We start from the raw sequence: 16,750 nt of genomic DNA on the forward strand, positions 1-16,750 counted from the left end.
CACCCAGCTGCACACCTGGGCACACCTGGGCACAGCTGGGCCAGCAGAGAGCATCGAGCTGCAGCCCTGAACGGATCCCACACTCCTGCCTGAGGATGGGATGGGATGGGATAATGGGATGGGATAATGGGATGGGATAATGGGATGGGATAATGGGATGGGATAAGGGGATGGGATAATGGGATGGGATAAGGGGATGGAATGGGCCCTGGGCCAGCCCCGCTGGGCAGCAGCCCTGAGGTACTGCCCAGTGGGCTCTGCCAACCCCTTCCCAGCCTGAAGAACACAGCCTGAGCCCCCTGACCCCATGTGACAGTGTGACAGAGTGTGACCCAGTGTGGCCCAATGTGACAGAGTGACCCAGTCCTGCACTGCTGGGGGAGCATGGAGGGGGCACTGCCCAGCCCTGCCTCCACACCAGGGCCAGAGGAAGGGCCTGTGATGGCCAGGAAGGTGGCATTGGTGGGCCAGAGTCCAAGCCCAGGGACACTGATCTCGAGATCACCCCCAACCAACCCCCTTCCCTTCCAGCTCCCGTCCCTTCCATCCTCAGTGACACTGGTTTTCTGATTTTGTTATCAGACTAAGAGACGTTGGATCCTTGATCCCAGCTGAATATCCATGAACCACGAAAGATATGGGGGTACCAGGGATCACAGAACCCCAGAATCACTGAGGCTGGAAAATCCCTCCAAGGTCACCCAGCCCAATCTGTGCCCGTTCCCCCCTTGTCCCTAGTCCAGAGCCCTGAGTGCCACCTCCAGCCCTTCCTTGGACACCTCTGGGGATGGGGACCCCACACTGCCCTGGGCAGCTCCTGCCAAAGCCTGACCACCCTTTCCATGGAGAAATTCCTCCTGAGGATGCTTCAGGGAACACCCAGGTGTGACTCAACAATTCCAGAACACAGCCCAAGGCAAGGACAGCTTGGGTTAAGGCAGCCGCACCCACAGGCTGGGGACAATGGGGACACTGGGGACAATGGAAGCCCAGAGCAGCTGCCTGAGGGCTCTCCCTGAAACTACATCATGGCTGGACACATCCCAAAGGATTTTCCCCAGGTCAGATGGGATCTGACAGGTCACACCCAGCTGGATCCCAGGTTACAAGACCCTGGGATCTGCCTGCCCTGGTGTGGGCAGAGCCCTGGAGATGTCCTGGTGCCTGAAGGCTCAGGGGACAGGGAGCAAGAAAAGAGCCAGAGGAGCCAGGGGACTTTTCCAAGTCTTTGTTGTTGTCTCAGACCCTGATCGAGCCGCAGGTCAAGTCACAGGAAAGTGGCACCAACTGTGCAGGTCAACAGCACCTTGGACAGAGGGGTGGGAGCCCTGGAGAGCCCCTTTGTCACACCTCACAACAGCCCTGTGAGGTAGGAAACACCCCCAGAGGGGCATTGAGGCACAGAGAGATGCAGAGGCTTGGCCAGGGCAAGGACAAGCCACCGGCACGGGCAGGAGTTTCCTGCTCTGGTTCCTGCTCATGGCTCCTTCCCCTGGGAGTGTGAGCAGCTCCTGGAGCCTCTGCTGGGCCTGGCAGGAACAGGCAGCGCTGTGAGGGATCCTGAGCCCCTCAGGAGCACCCTGGGAGCAGCTGCCATGGGCACTTCGGGTGTTCAGACACTCCCAGACAGTTCCTCCTTCCAGGTGAGCCCGGGATCGTCACCTGGAGCTGCCTTTCCTTGTGTAGGAGGTCAGGGGAGCCTGAGAACTTGGATCCTTCATGGAACTGTCCCAGCACTGCGTGGCCCAGCCCAAACTGGGCACCTGGGTTCTGTCATGGCAAACATCCCCCCGAGAGGTGCCCAGCGTGGAGCTGCAGGCTGGGGGCTGCAGGCCTGAAGGAGGAGGAGGAGGTAGCTGCAAGGACATCACGCTGTCACCAGCATCTTCCATCGGTGGGGATGGTCACTGCCCCAGCCACCCCCTCCCAGCCCGTGTGCAATGTCCAGAGAAGTGAAGCTGGCAGTGAGATGGGCCAGGAAGCAGTGCCAAGAGCCATGGTGGAATCTGCATCATGGACACCCCACCTCAACCAGCCCTGGTCCAGTCGTGGTGGGATCTCCATCATGGACATCCCACCTCAGCCAGCCCTGGTCCAGCTGTGGTGGGATCTCCATCATGGAAACACCACCTCAGCCAGCCCTGGTGCAGCTGTGTACCAATGTCCCCTCTCACCCCACCACTACAGTTTGTGTGCTGAATACAAATTCTGTCTTACAAAAATAGTCCTCTGGTATCAAAAGGGTTACTAAAACAAGAGCCCTGTGGCCACAGCAGTGCAAATCAGGAGAGCCAGCTCAGGAAGGGAGGTCAGGGATTGTCCCAGGTGTCCCAGGTGTCCTGGGACTGTCACTTCTTTGAGGAGAAGGAGGTTGACTGGGCTTTGATGGCTGGGACTGGCCTGGAGCAAGAGGAAAGAGAAAGGAGACAACAGGTTTGAGTGCAAGCACCAGACACCCACCAGCCCCAGCACCCCCTCCCCAGGTCAGGAATTCTCCAGGCACATGAGCCTGCCTGTCAGGAGAGGGTCCCCTGAGGCTCCCCTGCCCCACACCCAGAGTAGTCAGCAGTGCAGGAGAGCTGGGAGCACAAGTGGCACTGTCAAGGACTTGGGCTTTATCCCCCAACTCCAAACAAACCCCACATCCTCATCCTCTGGGACACAGGTGCCCCATTGGAGTGCCCAGAGGGACCATGTCCCACCCAGGAGCCCTGGGAAGGTGGATGGGTCCCCATTTCCCAGCCCAGCACAGGGGTCTGTGAATGTCCTCACTCACCTTTGAGGTGGCATCGGTCTGCAGGGGGAAAGATGAGAGAGCATCAGCATAGAGAGCATCAGCATCCATCCCTGCACTCCCTTATCCCCAACAGTCCTCATCCCCAGCATCCACCCCAGCATTCCCTCATCCCCAGTGTCCATCCCTGCATTCCCTCATTCCCATTGTCCATCCCTGCACTCCCTCATCCCTATTGTCCATCCCTGCACTCCCTCATCCCTGCACTCCCTCCTCCCCAGCATCCATCCCTGCACTCCCTTATCCCAAACAGTCCTCATCCCCTGCACTCCCTCATCCCCAGCAGTCCCACAGCTCCCCCCAGGCCAGGGGCACTCCCAAGGGCTGGCACTCCCTCCCTCCCTCCCTCCCTCCCTGGCACCTTGGTCCCCCCTTGGCCACCCCATGGACCCACTGCAGCCCTTTGGAGTGTCCCTCCCTCGGGTTCCCCCCATGCCCACAGCCAGAGCCCAGCCCTGGGTACCCCCCAGCTGCCCCCACTCACTTTATTGGCCTCGTGGCAGGGCTGGAGGCGCTGGTGCTGGGCACCCTGGGGCTGGAGGGAGGGACCATGACCAGCAGGGTCTGTCCGGGGGCAGGGGGCAGCTCCTTGGCCAGGAGGGGGCTGCCCGGCAGCGGCCGGCGCGGGGCTCCGTGCCTGGGGGGCACCTGGCATCAGAGGGCACAGACAGAGCCCTTAGAGTGGCATCCAAGGAGCCCCTTGGGGCCACCTGGCATGGCAGAGGGCACAGCAGAGACAGAGCTCTTAGGAGAGCATTCAGGGAACCCTACAGACCTCCCTCCCCGCAGAGGTGAGAGCCTTAAAAGCACAGAACAACACCCAAAAAAACCCTAAAGCACCCTCAGGTGTGATGGGGCTCCTGCAATGTCAGCCCAGGTGCAGCCTCAGGGGGCTGGGACAGATCCTGAACAGAGCCCAGCCCAGACAGAGGGCAGGAGCTCACCTGGGCCTGGGGGGACACAGCTCACCCGTGGGGTCACCTATGGGGTCACCTGTGTCTGGGGGGGGGGACACAGCTCACCTGTGGGGTCCCTGAGCAGGGCTCACCTGTGGGGTCATTAAGCACAGTTCACCTGTGTCCCCCCATCAGATCTCACCTGTGGGCTCCTGACAGGGCTGCAGGGCAGAGCTCACCTATGTCTCCCCCATCAGAACTCACCTGTGTCTCCCCCATCAGAACTCACCTGTGTCTCCCCCATCAGAACTCACCTGTGTCTCCCCCAGCAGGGCTCACCTGTGTCTCCCCCAGCAGGGCTCACCTGTGTCTCCCCCAGCAGGGCTCACCTGTGTCTCCCCCAGGAGGGCTCACCTGTGTCTCCCCCATCAGAACTCACCTGTGTCTCCCCCATCAGAACTCACCTGTGTCTCCCCCAGCAGGGCTCACCTGTGGGCTCCTGACGGGGCTGCAGGGCAGAGCTCACCTGTGGGGTCCCCCAGCACACCTCACCTGTGTCCCCCCATCAGAGCTCACCTGTGTCTCCCCCAGCAGGGCTCACCTGTGTCCCCCCATCAGAGCTCACCTGTGGGCTCCTGACGGGGCTGCAGGGCAGAGGTTTCCTGGGCGGCGGCAGCTTGGCCTGGGGGGCGCCGCCGGCCTTGGCGGGGCCTGGGGGGGATTTGGCGGCCGGGGGTGGGGGCCGGGCGGGTCGGGGGTCCCTGGGCCGGGGGGGGATGCCCAGGGGGGCCGGGCGGAGCGGGTGCACCACGTTGATGGGCTGGGAGCCAGGCTGGGCAGCACCAGGCCGGGGCAGGAACGCGCTCCGAGGGCCCTGAGAGAGGGAGAAAGGGAAAAAGGAGAGAAAAGCACAGCTGGGGGAGCATCCTTGGGGTATCTGCTCCAGGTGTGACACAGCAGCTGTGTCCCTGAGCCCTGGGCTCCCGGGAGCTGCAGGAGGAGCTCTGGACACCTCCTGGGGCCAGCACTGTCACCAGCCCAGCCAAACGCTGAGCATGGTCAGTGCTGAGCCTGGCAGTGCTGATGGGTGGGTTTGATGGGCTTGGAGATGGACACTGGAGGGTGTGTATTCCCACAGACAGGGGGAATTGTGGGAATCCACAAAATTAGAGGGGAAATTAGAGGGGAAAGCTGCAAAAGGCAGGCCTCGATACAGCAGAACTGTGAGTAGAGCTAAAGTAGCAGCCATGAGTTAGGCCAGCAGAAGAAGTATTTAAACTGTAGAAAAGCAAGGGCAAATAGAACAATGGTCTGTGTATTAACACTTGTCAGAATAGCTCTCTAAGCTACAGAAAAGTTCATCTAGCAAGATATTAGGAAGGTTAAAGCTTAATAATGGAGCTCTGTGCATTGTGTTTTAAGGCTCACAAGCAGGTATTGTATTCAAAATAAGCAAGCATTGTTTTAACAAAAGGTACGTGTGCTTATGGTGATTGAATAGAACTACTGTCAATATAGAACATATACGGTACAGATATAAATACTGTCAATGTGCTTTTGCTTTGTGTGATTGGTCAAGAACCTTATAAAGTAAGTTGTAACATTAAGTTCTGTGTCTGCTGCCTGGAATGTGAGCTGCTAGCATCTTCCCGTTGTCATAACCATGTAATCAGAGTGATGCTGAAAAATAAAGCAGCTCGAGGTGCTTTCAGCAGCAGCCCCGTCTTGTTCGTGTCTGTAAATAGCCCCCCTTGCCAACATCACTTGGGGTGCCTGCTCCAGGCGCTCAACAGCAGCTGTGTCCCTGAGGCCTGGGCTCCAGGGAGCTGCAGGAGGAGCTCTGGGACCTCTGTGGGGCCAGCACTGTCACCAGCCCAGCCAAACGCTGAGCATAGTCAGTGCTGAGCCTGGCAGCACTGATGGGTGGGTTTGATGGGCTTGGAGATGGACATTGGAGGGCATCTCCATCCTTCCTGAGCCTGTGATTCTGGGTTTGCTCCTCACCAACCCCATGGGAACACACAGGGGTGAGAAAGGGGCTGGAGACCAGAGCAGTGTCAGCTCTGCTGAATGCACACCAATTTCCAGCAGGTGGGAGACATCATCCAAAAAAACCTGAATTCTTCCTGAATTCAGCCCTGGTGCCCAAAAAGCACCAATGCAGGTTCAAAGTTAAGGTACAGAATAAATAAAAGAACTGGAAAATGAGGGAATAGCCAAATGAAGAAACAACCAAAATCTGCAGCAGTGACCCAAGAAGGAAGAACAGGACGCCATAAATCGAACTACAAAGCCAAAGACCAACTGTGTTTGAATTTTGGGCTCATTAACATCAGAAAATACCCCCAACACAGGCTGTGATCATCCCTCACTCCCATCTATCCCTTTTCCATATGGGAAGTTTCCCAGTGGAGGCTCCTGGTGATCACCAGGGGACTTTGAGCTCAACAAACTCAATTTTAGGAGGGATGGGCACACCTGGCCAGGGGCTCAGTGCAGACCTAGGGCAGGACCAGCACAGGGCACCAGGGCTTGCCCAGTTCCTGGGAGCAGATGTGACACTCACAGACTTCACATCCCAGCTGGGAATCAAACCTGACAGCTGAGTTATCCCTGACTGAGCTATCACTCACTTTAGTGAGTTATCACTGACCCTAGTCAGTTATCCCTGACCCTACTGAGTTATCACTGACCTTAGAAGGGTGGCTGGAGGCTGAAATGTTCCTCAGGGTGAAAGCAGCTTTGGCATGGGCACTGCTTGACTTCCGACCCACGGACTTGTTCCTGCTGGGAATTTGGGACACGGCAAAATAAAGCAACCAGGGGAGCACCAACTGCCCCAAAAACACTGCCCATCAGCTCCTGTATCAATTAACACCTCATTAACAGCCAGCCCTCACTGCTGGGCAGCAGGGATGGTCAGTGCATGATGGGCAACAGGGATGGTCAGTGTGTGTGACAGGGATGGTCATTCTGTGACAGGGATGGTCAGTGTGTGACAAGGATGGTCAATGTGTGATGGGCACCCTACAAGGAATGAGAATTCTCCTCGATTCCAGGCCACCTCCTCCCCTTCCTGGGACTGTCCTGCCCAGAGGACCATCAGTGTCCTGGGCTCAGGGAATTGCTGAGAGCTCTGGGTTCCCCAGGTCAGTCTGTCCAGCCCCCAAAGCAGTCTCACACTGCGACAGGGGCTGTGCACCCCCAGCCCCTGCCAGGCAGGGTGAAACCAGCCCAGGCTGCCCTGGGTGCAGGGAGGGAAGGGTTTGGGTGTGTGCCCACCTGCAGGCGCCGTGGGCCCGGACCCTGCTCTCCTGGATCCACCTGGCCAGCAGGGAGTTCTCCTGGCGGTACCAGTAGCAGATGCTGAGCGTCAGAGCGGGCAGCAGGAACAGCGAGATGACCACCAGGGCGATCAGGATGGACTCGTGGGCTGCCAGGGGAGCACAGGGGCCACTGAGGGGCTGGGACAGACAGCAGCCCCCAGCCCTGCTCGTGGTGACCCCATTGTCCATTGCTGGTCAGCAGAGCTGGCACATCCCTGCTGGTGCCACTCTAGGAAGGGACCCTCCCTCGGTGGCCTCTGGTGGCAGTGGGTGCCACCAACAGCCAGAGCTGGGCACACACTGTGAGGCTGCCTGCATGCCACAGACAACTTTATGAAAAAACCTTTCCTTAGGATTTTTCCTCCTGAGAAGCTGAGATGCCTCAGGAACAAAATGTAAACAATGATTATCTGCTGCTGTGGGATGCAACAGGTGCATCTGTGATTGGCCCATGTTAGATGTTTCTAATTAATGGCCAATCACAAGGAGCTGGCTCAGGCTCTCTGTCCAAGCCACAAACCTTTGTTATCATTCTTGGCTATTCTATTCTTAGCCAGCCTTCTGATGAGAACCTTTTCTTCCATTCATTTAGTACAGTTTTAATGTAATATATATAATAAAATAATAAATCAAGCCTTCTGAAACAGAGTCAGATCCACCTCTCTTCCCTCATCCAAGAACCCCTGTGAACACTGTCACACCTGCACAGGCCCCTCTGGGAGCCCCCAGCCCTCCCTGGGCCCCACTGCAGCCCAGGAGCACTCAGGACATGGAGACAGTTTGACTGACGGTGGCTCTGCACAGGGATAGTGTGACTCGGACTCACCATGGTTCTGCACGGGGACAGTGTGACACTCACCATGGTTCTGCACGGGGCTGCTGTCCACGCTGCCCCCCAGCCCCTCTGGGAGCCCCCAGCCCTTCCTGGGCCCTGCTGCAGCCCAGGAGCCCTAAGGGCATGGGGACACACTCAGGGCACAGGGACAATTGTGACTCACCGTGGTTCTGCACGGGGCCGCTGTCCACGCTGCCCCCCAGCCCCGGCTTCTCGCAGAAGGGGGGGGCCCAGCCGGGCTCACAGTGACAGTTCTTGTTGCTGTTGCACACCTGGGGACAGAGCACAGGGCTGGCATGTGTGCAATGGGGGTCCACAGGGCAGCAATGGAGAGATGGTGACACGAGTCTGGGCTGAAGGAGCTTCACCCCTGACAATGTTCCCGCTTGGGCATCACAGAATCCTGGAATGGTTTGGGATCAGGGAAGGAGCTTAAATCCCATCCCATCCCACTATCCCAGGCTGCTACAGCCCCAGTGTCCAACCTGGCCCTGGGCACTGCCAGGGATCCAGGGGCAGCCACAGCAAATCTGGGAATTCCAGCCCAGCTCCTGCCCACCCTGCCAGGGAACAATTCCCAATTCCCAATATCCCATCTCCATCTCTTCTTTCAGTTTGAAGCCATTCCCCCTGCTCCTGTCCCTATCTGCCCATGTAAAAAGTCACCCTCCCTCTTCTTTACAAGCCCCTTTTAGTGCTGGAAGGTGCCAGAAGGTCCCCCCAGAACCTGCTCATCCACAGGCTGACCAACTGCAGCTCTGAGAGCCTGAGCCATGCTGGGCACAACAAAGGGCAGGTGTGGATGTTTTACCTGTCACAGAAGGGTCAATCAGGTGTTTTATCTGTCACATCCAGAACCCAGCAGTGTCTGTTGCCCCATCTGACAGAGCCCTGCATGCACAGAGCTCAGACCTCTGTAACCTTTCAGCTTTGGAGAGCAGTGTGCCCTCCCCTCCCTGAGCTACTGCCCTGCCTTTCTGCTGTCCCACTTCTCCTTCCAGCTCCTGTTCAGCTCTCAGAGCTCAGACCTCTGTAACCTTCCAACTCTGGAGAGCAGTGTCTCCTCCATCCCTGAGCCACTGCCCTGCCTTTCTGCTGTCCAGTTCTCCTTCCAGCACTTGTTCTGCTCTCAGGGGGACCCTGCACCTGCTCTGAGCTCCAAACGCTCTCCAGCTCAAACCAGACCCTGAGCCAAGCTGACCCCATAAACAATCCTGTTCCTTTCGCTGGGACACAGCTGAGCAAAGGTCCCAGCCCTGCCTGGGACAGGTCTGAGAGGCCCAAATCCCCTGAGTCCCAGGGCCCATCCCTGTGGCAGACCCTGGGGCTGGCTCCCAGCCCTGTCCCTGATGCCAGGGGCTCCCTGGAGGTGCCAGCAGGTCCCATCCTCATGGCACACACTGGGGCTGGCTCCCAGCCCTCCCCTGATGCCAGGGGCTCCCTGCAGGTCCCACCCCTGTGGCAGACACTCCCAGCCCTCCCCTGGCACCAGGGCTCCCAGCAGAGCTCACCCCGTGGCCGTGGCAGCGGGACACACACTTCTCCAGCTCGAACAAGGATGCGTTCTGGCACCGCCGGTCCTTGCACACCTGGGGGGACACATGAGAGGCTGAGGTCACACAGGGACCTGGACAGGGACAGCTGGGGGTGCTCCAGAGGGTTGGAGTGCTGGAAAATGCAGGTGGTGAAATCACATGGCTCCAGCCAAGGGATTCCACTCCCACCCGCTCCACACAGACCCCTGCCAGCTCCTGGAGAAACCATTTCCATTTGGCCCCAAAACCAAGAGAAACCATTTCCCATTTGGCCCCAAAACCAAGGGAAACCATTTCCATTTGGCACCAAAACCAAGGGAAAACATTTCCCATTTGGCCCGAAATCCCAGGCACTGGCCAGAATAAACAATGCCGCATTTCAAAACTAAAACTGGCCACATTTCCTCATGAAAATGTCACCGCTTTGGCCTCCCCAGTGAAGATTTTACTGTTAAAATGCCAAACTGGGAAGGCTGTGTCTCCACAGCCAGCCCTCTCTGGAACACATCCCTGCTGCCCTGGCTTCCAGCAGCCACTGCCCTCTCTCAGCTCCACTGGCCCCCTCCAAAGCTCTTGGAGATGCAGGAGCTGCAGACAGCAATGCCCAGTTAGCACTGGATTTGTCACATGGATTCCTGGCAGAGATTTCCTGTTTCCTCTGGGAAACAATATCTTCATAGGAGGAATCCTCAATCAAATCCTGGGGCAATTCCTGCTGGGGTTGCTCCACTCTGAACCAATTTGGTGAAGAAGTTTGGAGGGCACAGAGAATGATTTGGTGGCCTAAACACGACTGAGCATCTGGTGATGCCCACAAATGCCCAGAGTGAGAAGAACCTGGTGGCCCACAAACACCTGGTGGCAGCCAGAGGTGACACTGAGAGAACATCTGCAGGTGTGCAAGGAACCACTGCAGGGTCTGGCTGTGACACAGGGAATGGCCATGTGCAGCCTGGAGCTGGGTCAGAGCCCAGAGGAGGTACCTGGAGCTGGGTCAGAGCCCACAGAAGGTGCCTGGAGCTGGGTGAGAGCCCAGGTCAGGTGTCCCTGAGCAGAGCCCGGGGCAGAGGGGACACTCACCATGCCATCCCCGCACTTGGTGCCCGTCAGCACCAGCCCTGGGTCGGACAGGTCCTCCTGGTCGTCCTTGGCGCTGTAGACGAAGGTGCCCCTGCACTTGACCTCGCGGCCCTTGAGGCGGATGGTGGTGTCGATGGACACCGTGTTGGCACCCTGAGGCTTCTTGGCAGAGCTCTGGCACTGGATCTTCCCACACATGGCATCCCTGCAGCGGGCACGGCCGGGAGGAGATGGGACAGCGGGCAGTGGTGCCCCCTCAGCCCCCCAGCCCCAGCATCCCACACCTGGGGGTCATTCCCATGGGGTTATGGCCATGCTGGAGAGGCTCAGTGGGTAAATCATGGACAGCACATGAATGATGGAGGGAAACAGCTAGGGCAGGGGAGGGGAGGAGAGGCACTGACATCCCTGGGGTCACTGGGAACACAGAGAGCACAACTCCCTAAATGTGGCACTGGGACACCAGAGAGCACAACACCCTAAATCTGGCACTGGCTTTGATTGCCCAGCAGGCTGGGCTGGGAGCTGCTGGTGGTGGGACAGCAGAATCACAGGATTGAGGCTGGAAAACACCTCAAGATCTCCAGGTCCCACCTCCCAGCAGTGGTGGGGACAGAGCTAAGGAGGACCTGGTGGCTTTCTGGGGTACAAACCAGGGCTGATTCCTGAGGGTAGGGCTGATGCAGGGCCCTCCCAGTGGCATGACAGGGGTGGCAGGGGTACAGGAGGGGACACAGAGCACCCAATGCCAGCACTGTGCCCACCTCTTGTCACACTTGACGTAGCGGCCCTGGCTGTCCTTGCCGCAGTTGCCGTAGGTGTTCCCTGCCATGTTCACGTCCTGGAAGCAGGCATCAGGGGCTGGCCACGCTCCTGCACACAGGGGAGAGCTCTGGGAACCCTGGCACAGGCAGGGACCCACAGCAGGAGCAGCACATGGGGCTCAGGGAGAACACACCAGGGACAGCTGTCCCAGGAGCTGCTGCTGTGGGTGTCAGGCCAGGGACAGGAGGGATGAACTTCCCCATTCTCTGGAGGCTTGTGGAGGATTTTGGTCAGAGAATGGGTTGGGTTGGAAGAGACCTTAAACCCACCCAGTTCCACCCAGGGCAGGAACACTTCCCACTGTCCCAGGTGGCTCCCAGCCCCAGTGTCCAACCCTGGACATTCCATGGACCCAAGGGCAGCTCAGCTGCTCTGGGCATCCCCCATCCCTGGCCTTGGGCATTCCAGGGATGCAGGGGCAGCCACAACTGCTCTGGGCACCCTCCACCCCATTCCCAAGGATTTGGGGTTCAGAACTGTCCCCTGGCCATTGGTGTGGCTGTGGCTGTGCCAGGGCCCCCATGCAGCACCTGCAGCCCCACGGGCACCCCAGGCTGGTGCTGCAGTGAGGGATGGGACTGACCTGGCCCCCAGAGCTGCACACACTGCTGCTGGTGGGTCATGCACACCCCATTGCTGCAGGGAGAGACTGACCTGGCCCCCAGAGCTGCACACACTGCTGCTGGTGGGTCATGCACATGCCGTTGCTGCAGTAGGCCTGGCCCTGGGCGCACGAGGAGCCGTCCAGCAGGTACACGTTGGGAGGGCAGTACGGGGACACTCCCGTGCAGAACTCAGGCAGGTCACAGGAGCCAGCGGCCTCCCGGCACAGAGTCCCAGCCACCTTCAGCTGGGGACAGAGGGACAGAGTGGGGACAGAGTGGGGACAGGGGGCAGTGACATGGGGACACTGGGGGGACACACACAGGCACACACTGGGGACAGGTGGCACCGACATGGAGGCACACTGGGGACAGGTGGCACTGACACGGGGACAGACTGGGCACAGGTGGCACTGACATGGGCACACACTGGGGACAGGCGGTGGAACAGGGTGTTCAGGCTGGGTCTCACCTTGCAGCTGTGGCAGCAGTCACCGTGGGCACACTGGGCCCCCTCCTTGAGCGTGCAGTTGTGAGCGTTGCAGCAGGGGTTGGTGCATTCCTGTGGGGAGCACAGAGCTCCATGGGCTGGGGCTCCATCCCTGCCCCATTGCTGCCCCACCCCTGCCACACCCATCCATGGGCTGGGGCTCCATCCCTGCCACACCACTGCCCCTGCCACACCCATCCATGGGCTGGGGCTCCATCCTTTCCCCAGCACTGCCCCACCCCTGCCACACCCATCCATGGGCTGGGGCTCCATGCCTTCCCCAGCACTGCCCCAGTCCCTGCCACACCCATCCCAGAGCACCCTGCTCATCCTGCAATGGGGAAACTGAGGCACAGAGGGCAGGGGGGAGAATGGGCACTCAGGGGAAAGTCAGGACTGGGATAGATGGATTCAGGGAGGTGGGACTGGGAAAAGCCCTTGGGATGGAGTCCCTGTGGTGACAGCAAACCCTTCCCTTGTAAATGCCCTGTGCAGGAATTCCCTCAGCTGAGGAGGACTGTTGCAGACATCTTTTATGGAAAATTCTTTCATTAGGATTTTCCCTCCTAAGCTGAGAGGCCTCAAGAACAAAATGTAAACATTGATTATCTGCTGCTGTGGAATGCAACAGGTACATCTGTGATTGGCCTATGTTGGTTGTTTTTGATTAATGGCCAATCACAGTCAGCTGGCTTGGACTCTCTGTCCTAGCCACAAGCCTTTGTTATCATTCTTTCTTTTTCTATTCTTAGCCAGCCTTCTGATGAAATCCTTTCTTCTATTCTTTTAGTATAGTTTTAATGTAATACATATCATAAAATAATAAATCAGCCTTCTGAAACATGGAGTCAGATCCTCATCTCTTCCCTCAACCTGGGACCCTTGTGAACGCCGTCACAGAGGACCCCTCTGCCCTTCCGCCTCCCACAAGGGTCACTCTGTCCCTCCAGGTCCCAGGAGGACCCCCTGTCCCCCCACATCCCACAAAGGACCCCCTGTCCCCCCACATCCTACAAAGGACCCCCTGTCCCCCCACATCCCACAAGCCCCCCTGTACCTCCACCTCGCCGCAGTCGCAGTCCTCTCCCTCCTCGCGGAAGCCGTTGCCACATTTGCGTGCCACCACCAGGTCCTTGGTGTCGGGCAGGTTGAAGAGGCACATTCCCCCTCCCTTCTGGAAGTAGCTCTCCAGCTGCCTCCTGCTGCACGAGCTGAACACCCGCGGGAAGGGGTGCCTGGGGGGACACAGGGGAGCAGGGCCAGAGGAGGTGGGGAATTCAGCACATGGACAACTGGCACAGACTGGCACAGACCCTCCCCAGAGCAGATCCCCATTGCTCAGTGACCCAGGTGAGACAGAGTGGAAATTCTCCAGAGCAGAAATCCATTTTGATTTAGGTGAAATGTACATCTTTGAGTCTGTGGTTAGCAAACATATCTATGTAGCCTGACTGCAAGGCCTAGGCTCAGAGAAACTGCTTCAGTGAAAGACAGGGAAGGGAAGGGAAGGGAAGGGAAGGGAAGGGAAGGGAAGGGAAGGGAAGGGAAGGGAAGGGAAGGGAAGGGAAGGGAAGGGAAGGGAAGGGAAGGGAAGGGAAGGGAAGGGAAGGGAAGGGAAGGGAAGGGAAGGGAAGGGAAGGGAAGGGAAGGGAAGGGAAGGGAAGGGAAGGGAAGGGAAGGGAAGGGAAGGGAAGGGAAGGGAAGGGAAGGGAAGGGAAGGGAAGGGAAGGGAAGGGAAGGGAAGGGAAGGGAAGGGAGAGGAGAGGAAGAGAAGAGAAGAGAAGAGAAGAGAAGAGAAGAGAAGAGAAGAGAAGAGAAGAGAAGAGAAGAGAAGAGAAGAGAAGAGAAGAGAAGAGAAGAGAAGAGAAGAGAAGAGAAGAGGCAGAGTGTGATAAAAAAAGACAGAGACTGCTGTGAGAGGAGGTCAACCTGACCTAGGAATTCTTTCTGATAAAGAAGAACTAGCGGCAAATGTTATGCAAAATTTGTAAAAATGAAGATGTATGAACCTATTGTGAAATTGTATGCATATGTATCTGAGAGGGGGATAAAAAGGGACCTGAAGTTCCCAGAAGTACCCATGTCATTTTGAAGAGAATGATTCCCACATGCCTCCAGCACATACCAGCTTTACAACTTTCACAAAAGTTGTGGAGTTCTGATTATCTCTGCAAAACAGTGTCACCTCTGCCCTGGGACACCACAGACACCCCCAGGGCAGGTCCCCACCCCTGCAGGGCCCTCTGCTCCCACTCAAGCCCCTTCCTGTTCTAACTGATGCCAGCCCAGCACTGCTGCAGGTGTCACCTCTGCCCTGGGACACCACAGACACCCCTGAGCCACAGCAAACTCTTTCCTGTGCTCACTGCTGCCAGCCCAGCACTGCTGCAGGTGTCACCTCTGCCCTCAGCCATAGCAAACCCCTTCCTGTGCTCACTGAACCCCACAGCAAACCCCACCTGGGCCCCACAGCTGAGATGGGTGAACATCACTTAAAGTTGAAGAAATACAGAAAAAAATACCAAAAACTACCCAGAGAGCAGCAAAAAATAAAACAGTCAGAGCCTACAGTGTGTAAGGAACTGAGGAACAGGAAAAACACTCATTTTCTACAGAACCTCTGATAAAAGTTCTTCTGTAATTTCACCATTTGCAGGGGTTTCAGTGGTTTATGAAGAAGGAAGCATTTCCTTCTTGAAAAACAGTTTCATTTCCCCTTAAAGCTGAAAAATATTTTCATTCCAGGACATCTCATTCTCAAGATGACTCAGAGGACATTTTTTAAAACTGGTTTTGAAATCTCTTGAGCTGGAGGGAAACCTGTAAGAGCCTGCAGGTTATGGAGGCTGAGCAAGCCAGTGTACCACGCATGTATTTTTATATAAATTCATACACATGGCTGTGCAAACACAGCCAGAAATGTGCTGTTCCCCACCACAACCCGCCCAGGCAGAGGTTAAATCCTGTGGGATCAACACCAGGGTCTGGCAGCCCTGAAAGCACAACTGGGGTCCCACTGTTCCTTCCTCATTGGAAGAGCAGGTGGGTTCAAACACAGGGAATGAACAGCTGAATAAACCCTGCTTTCCCTCAGGGCAGGGACATCTGGGATGAGACATACTCAGAAGGGAGAGAAGGACTGGAAAGGAAACTGGCACCAACCACATGGATTGTGAAACCCACCCAGTGCCACCCTGCCATGGCAGGGACACCTCCCACTGTCCCAGGGAGCTCCCAGTGTCCAACCCGGCCTTGGGCACTGCCAGGGATCCAGGGGCGGCCACAGCAAATCTGGGAATTCCAGCCCACCCCTGCCCACCCTCCCAGCCAGCAATTCCTTGCCAAGATCCCAGCCCAATCTCCCCTTTCCCAGTGGGAGCCATTCCCTGTGTCCTGTCCCTCTGTCCCTTGTCCCCAGTCCCTCTGCAGCTCTGCCTGGAGCCCCTCCAGGCCCTGCCAGGAGCTCTGAGCTCTGCCTGGAGCCTTCCCTTCTCCAGGGGAACATTCCCAGCTCTGCCAGCCTGGCTGCAGAGCAGAGGTGACAGCATTCCCTGCCTGCACCCAGCACCATGGCCTGGGGACACATCCAGGGCACTGGGGACACACCCAGGACACATCCATGGCTCTGGGGACACTCCAGGGCCAGCAGCACTCACCCGGTGGCCGCGGCCATGACGCAGCCGCCCTGCTCAGGGGTGGCCTCGGTGCAGCAGCCCGGGCTGTCATGCACCAGGCCGAAGTTGTGGCCGATCTCGTGCGCCATGGTGGCGGCGGCGCCGATGGGCTGCTCCGCGTGGTCCTGAGGGAGGGGACAGGACGTGTCACCAGGGCCACCAGGGAGGGACAGGGTCACCCACAGCGAGGGACAGGGTCACCCACAGCCAGGAGGGGATGTGTCACCAGGGCCACCCACATCAGGGAGGGGATGTGTCACCAAGGTCAGCACCAAGGGACAGGGTCACCCACAGCCAGGAAGGGACGTGTCACCAGGGCCAGCAGCGAGGGACAGGGTCACCCAGAGCAGGGAATGGGGCTGGGCACAGGAGGGAACACTCTGCCCTGCAGGAGGAGAGGTTGGAGGAAGGTTGGTGGAGGAGGGGTTGGAGGAAGGTTGGTGGCAAGTGGGGCTTGGTCTCCTGATATTCCCCTGTGGGGCTGGTGGGAAGCTCTTGGCTGGAGCCAGCTGCTCAAAACCCGGGGCACATCCCAAAACCCAGAAACTTGTGTGTCCCCCACCACCCTGCTCAGGGATCACAGGGTGTGATCCCAGGGATCACAGGTCACCAAGGCCACCCTATCATGCCCAGGGTCACCATCAGGAGGAGCAGAAGGGATCTGGGCAGAGATGGGGGCAGAAATCCAGAGCA

General features: G+C 57.9%; 1 protein-coding gene across 1 annotated transcript in view; it reads right to left on the reverse strand.

Moving 5' to 3' along the window:
* Nucleotides 1-1,250: 1,250 nt before the first annotated feature.
* The window catches only part of ADAM33 (ADAM metallopeptidase domain 33), a 33,272-nt gene continuing 17,772 nt past the window's right edge, over nucleotides 1,251-16,750 (reverse strand). Inside the window, exons 11-24 of the mRNA XM_058803286.1 lie at nucleotides 16,040-16,182; nucleotides 13,441-13,618; nucleotides 12,366-12,455; nucleotides 11,946-12,141; nucleotides 11,231-11,339; nucleotides 10,467-10,671; nucleotides 9,363-9,440; nucleotides 8,015-8,123; nucleotides 6,973-7,123; nucleotides 6,384-6,477; nucleotides 4,316-4,564; nucleotides 3,279-3,442; nucleotides 2,777-2,794; nucleotides 1,251-2,400 (exon numbers count right to left, since the gene is read on the reverse strand). Coding sequence (XP_058659269.1) covers nucleotides 2,349-2,400; nucleotides 2,777-2,794; nucleotides 3,279-3,442; nucleotides 4,316-4,564; nucleotides 6,384-6,477; nucleotides 6,973-7,123; nucleotides 8,015-8,123; nucleotides 9,363-9,440; nucleotides 10,467-10,671; nucleotides 11,231-11,339; nucleotides 11,946-12,141; nucleotides 12,366-12,455; nucleotides 13,441-13,618; nucleotides 16,040-16,182 — 1,836 coding nt within the window. The 3' untranslated portion in view covers nucleotides 1,251-2,348. The remainder of the gene's footprint in view (nucleotides 2,401-2,776; nucleotides 2,795-3,278; nucleotides 3,443-4,315; nucleotides 4,565-6,383; nucleotides 6,478-6,972; nucleotides 7,124-8,014; nucleotides 8,124-9,362; nucleotides 9,441-10,466; nucleotides 10,672-11,230; nucleotides 11,340-11,945; nucleotides 12,142-12,365; nucleotides 12,456-13,440; nucleotides 13,619-16,039; nucleotides 16,183-16,750) is intronic.

Source organism: Ammospiza caudacuta, chromosome 4, assembly GCF_027887145.1.
Source record: "Ammospiza caudacuta isolate bAmmCau1 chromosome 4, bAmmCau1.pri, whole genome shotgun sequence".
Taxonomy (NCBI): Eukaryota; Metazoa; Chordata; class Aves; order Passeriformes; family Passerellidae; genus Ammospiza; species Ammospiza caudacuta.